Source organism: Triticum dicoccoides, chromosome 5A (genome assembly GCF_002162155.2).
Source record: "Triticum dicoccoides isolate Atlit2015 ecotype Zavitan chromosome 5A, WEW_v2.0, whole genome shotgun sequence".
NCBI lineage: Eukaryota > Viridiplantae > Streptophyta > Magnoliopsida > Poales > Poaceae > Triticum > Triticum dicoccoides.
In genome coordinates, this window is record NC_041388.1 from 699,988,377 (window position 1) to 699,992,738 (window position 4,362).

Consider the following 4,362-nt stretch of genomic DNA (forward strand, 5'->3'; position numbering starts at 1 on the left):
GCGATCAAGTAGGATAACACAGGTTGTTGAGTAGAGTAGATATAGATATTATCAGTCGTACAAGGACAAGGATGGTTACATCGATGCAGGTGCGTCTCACTGGCAGGCAGAAACCCTGTCAGTCCGTTGCCAGTATATACTATACTAATTAAGCACCCATGCCCGATTAGTTTACCACTCCGAGCAGTACTAGTAGCCATTATCGAGCTTCATTAGCTAACCAGTAATAGTAGTAGTAATCTGCAAGCCTGCATGTGAGCTAGTAGTAGGAAAATGGATGTGAACGTATTGATTCTTGATCGGGCTTTGTGGTGCTGGAGAACGGAAAAAGTCTTTGGATGCTTGTGAGTGGCATGATGATGAAGACGACGGTGATTCGCGCGCCTAGCTAGCTCGTAGCTGGTCAAGGCCATGCAAATGCACCGGTCTCTCTGTGCTGCGTGCATCTAGGGCAGCCATGTGCACCCCAGCAACATGGCACGTTCGCCTCTGCGCCAAACCCACCCCCGACGACTAGTTTAATGTACATTCTACGTGGAGGCCGTGGCCAGGGGTCCTCCTACAAGTGTACCGCTGGTCCGCTGCTGCCGAGCCTCCGTCCGGCCGCCCGTCCGGTTTATAAATGGGGGCGCCCACCACGGAGAGACCTCATCCCCCTCCCTCCTACCCACACCCAGCCAAACGCAGCCAACTGAACGGCACGCTACGCTACAAGCTGAGTGTGAGCCGGTAGTGTCACTAGTGAGCGAGTGAGGGAAATGGGGAAGCCGCAGCTCACGCTCCTGGGAGTGGCGGCGGTGCTGCTGCTCTCCTCCTCCCTCCACGGCGCCAGGGCGCAGGAGGAGTCCGCCGGCCTGGACACGGGCGTCGCCGGCGAGCCCGGCGTGCTCAACTCCAGCGCCGTGTCCATCGGGCAGTCGGGCGTCGCCCGGGCCACCTGGTACGGCGCGCCCAATGGCGCCGGCCCCTACGACAACGGTACGCCGCGCCTCCATTTCTTCTCGCATTCTCAGATCTGGAGCTTTGCTTTTGCTTGGCCCCGTTGCTTACAACAATGGCGGCCGCCCCGGGTGTGGATGTGGATGCAGGCGGCGCTTGCGGGTTCAAGAACGTGAACCGGTACCCGTTCATGGCCATGACCTCCTGCGGCAACCAGCCGCTGTTCAAGGACGGCAAGGGCTGCGGCGCATGCTACAAGGTACTCCTATGCCCCTACTTGCTTCACTTCACTCCACTAGTGTCACTAGCTAGGTGGAGTAATTAGCCGCCTTTTTAAGGGGTGTTTGGTTCAGAAGTCCTAGAACTTTTTCTAGTCCCAGGCACTAATCAAAAAAGATTCTTCAGTAGAGTCTTTTTCTAGTTTCTGTAGAGAAAGTCCATTCTATTTGGTTCCTAGGAACTTTTTAGGGACTTTTTTTAGTATCTGGAACTAAAAAATCCCTGAACCAAACACCCCCTTTGTTCGATCGACGCCGTGCCACTGCGCGTGCACCTGCACCGGCACGTTCGCGTGGCACGGCTCCCCATGCAGTGCGACGCACCAGTGTTCCGTGTCCTTTTGTCTGTCCAGCAAAATGGGGTTTATGCGAATCAATGTGTGGTTGTGTTGGTTAGGTGGACAGTGGTATGCCCAACCCACCATGGTTCAAATCCTGGTGCTCGCATTATTCCTGAATTTATTTCAGGATTTTCGGCGATACGCTTTTAGTGGGAGGAGATGTTCCTGTCGACGACGAGGCGCCTACGGTAATTTCGTAAATCTCAAGATGATATGCCGACTCAGTCTCTCGAAGGTGCTCATAGGAATAGGGTGTGCGTGTGTGCGTTCATAGGGGTGAGTGTATGCGCATGTAGATGAGCGCTTGTGTCTGTACTGATGCTCAAAAAGCAAAATGGGGTTTATTCATTTATTTTTCTAGTAAAATGTCACAGATATTTTCCCGTCCTACTAGTAGTACTAGCGTTGGTTTTCTGATGATGTACACGTATGTACGTGACACCAACACAGATCAAGTGCACGAAGCACAAGGCGTGCTCTGGGCGGCAGGAGACGGTGGTGATCACGGACATGAACTACTACCCGGTGGCGCCCTACCACTTCGACCTCAGCGGCACCGCCTTCGGCAAGCTCGCCAAGCCCGGCCGCAACGACGAGCTCCGCCACGCCGGCATCATCGACATCCAGTTCACCAGGTAATCTTTGCTTCTTTTTCTTTTTACCTCACTTCACTTCACTCAGTGCTACTACTAGTCTCAGTGTGCCACCGACACTGCCCGCGTGAGCTCTGCAACTTCTCTGTAGCATCAACCGCCCACATTAACTGCTACTCCTACCACTGCCCTCCCCTTGTTCACACACACACACAGACAGACCCAGAGCGAGGTGGACACACGCTTGACTGCGGCACATGCCTCGCTGCGCAGCTCTTGTCGCCGTGCACTGTACTGTAAACAGCCCAGGCATCCGTCGCCATCACCACATCGAATACTATAATCTTGCCCACATCACTTTTCCTCTGAAACTTTGATCAGCAAAGCAGTGGCACCAACATGAAAAGATTCCCCTCCCACCCAGCTAGTAGATCTGGCAACTCATGGTAACAATGGCTGGCTGATGAAATGAAATGCAGGGTGCCTTGCGAGTTCCCGGGGCTCAAGGTGGGGTTCCACGTGGAGGAGGGGTCCAACGCGGTGTACATGGCGATCCTGGTGGAGTACGAGAACGGCGACGGCGACGTGGTGCAGGTGGACCTCATGGAGTCCGGCCGCCGGGGAGGGGGAGGCGGGCGGTGGACGCGGATGCGCGAGTCGTGGGGCTCCATCTGGCGCCTCGACTCCAACCACCGCCTGCAGGCGCCCTTCTCCCTCCGCATCCGCAACGAGTCCGGCAAGACGCTCGTCGCCCGCAACGTCATCCCCAAGAACTGGAGGCCCAACACCTTCTACCGCTCCATCGTCCAGTACAGCTAGACCTCAACCTCCATTGACGAGAGCTCTGTTTTGGCTTGGCGGGAGTCGATGCATGCTGTTTTGGCGGGAGTTTTCAATTAATTAATTAATTCATATTCTCAAGTTGTATCGTGGGAAATAGAGGAGGCACCCTAGCGTGTTCAAGCACGCTGGCTCTCCCGCCCACTTTATTAGTCGTCGTCGTCCTCGTCGTATTAATGGTTTCAGACTTTGCGGATGCATCTGTAAGCATGCTCTGTATCCATGATCACATTTATGTATGTGTGAATCATGCATCATCCATGATGTGTCATCACATCGGTCGAATCAGACTGAGCAAGGCTATGTATAAATGTTCCTGGCTTTTAATTTCGTTCGGTACTACTTTTCTACTCTCTCCGTTTAAATTACTCGTAGTAGAAAATGGATGTATCTAGACCTAAAATACATTTAGATATATCAAAGTATTATTTTTTGTGCAATTTACCTTCGTACTCTAGACTACTAGGTAGATTACAGCGACCGACGGGAAAACCATTTGAGCAACTAAACTTCAGAGACTAGTCGAGTAGTAGATCCATCTTCTCTTTTCTTTCTGTGAAGAACGGCGTCTACACACTGTTTAATCCGAGGCAAATGAGTGTGACGGACTGACCAAGAAATTCAGTCATGGACCGGTCAAAGTTAGCGCTGTTACTGACTGAAAGAAAGAGATTCAGTCATGGGCCGGTCAAAGTTATTGTTCCAGTTTCAGACAAAGGTACGTAGTGCGCACTACTGTATGTCTCACCTGCGATTGCAGAGGATCATCGGTCCTATTGACGACGGATCGGATTAGCCCTGGCGATTCCATTCCTTGTAGAGTTCTGTCTTGCTCTGGCGGGAACGGCTTCTCTTCAGGATTTGAATTCTGCGTCCTGAATCCTGCGCGCGAGCGCGGGAAGAGGAGGGGGGGTTCATGTGCTGCATCATGTGTCCATGAAACAGCCATGATCCATTTATACGTGGATCACGTGTGATCCATGATCCATGTCTTTCTGTTTTCTCTTTCATCTTTCTACGTGTCTAAAACAAGTGCGCTGCGTTCATATGCAGCGACGGGTGAAACCATTTCAACAAAATAGGTATGAGCATCGACGGCCGGGCTCCTCAACCCCCGTACAATGGTGGCGGGAGGCGCTTGCCCGCTGCCTCGCCGGAGCCTGTGCGATCCGTTTGGCGCCCCAAAGTCATGGCGGCCGCGCGTGCTTTGACCCGGGCGTAAATGCCGGCTTGACTCATGGCGCGTCTGCTGCCATGGAGCGACGTTCCGCCATGGGAGGCAGAGGGCGTAGGAGGCCACGACAGCCCTAGCAGAATAGGCCGCGGAGGCCGAGTTGCACGCCTCTCCAAAGCCGGTTCGGGTCACCGGCA

The 4,362-nt window shown here is 53.4% G+C and overlaps 1 protein-coding gene across 1 annotated transcript; it reads left to right on the forward strand.

The window, feature by feature from the left end:
• Positions 1-629: 629 nt before the first annotated feature.
• LOC119304289 (expansin-B4-like) lies at positions 630-3,335 on the forward strand. The gene is made up of 4 exons (XM_037581467.1): positions 630-978; positions 1,089-1,198; positions 2,009-2,193; positions 2,631-3,335. The coding sequence occupies exons 1-4, from the start codon at positions 759-761 to the stop codon at positions 2,968-2,970; spliced, it is 855 nt and encodes a 284-aa protein (XP_037437364.1). The 5' UTR covers positions 630-758; the 3' UTR covers positions 2,971-3,335.
• Positions 3,336-4,362: the final 1,027 nt, after the last annotated feature.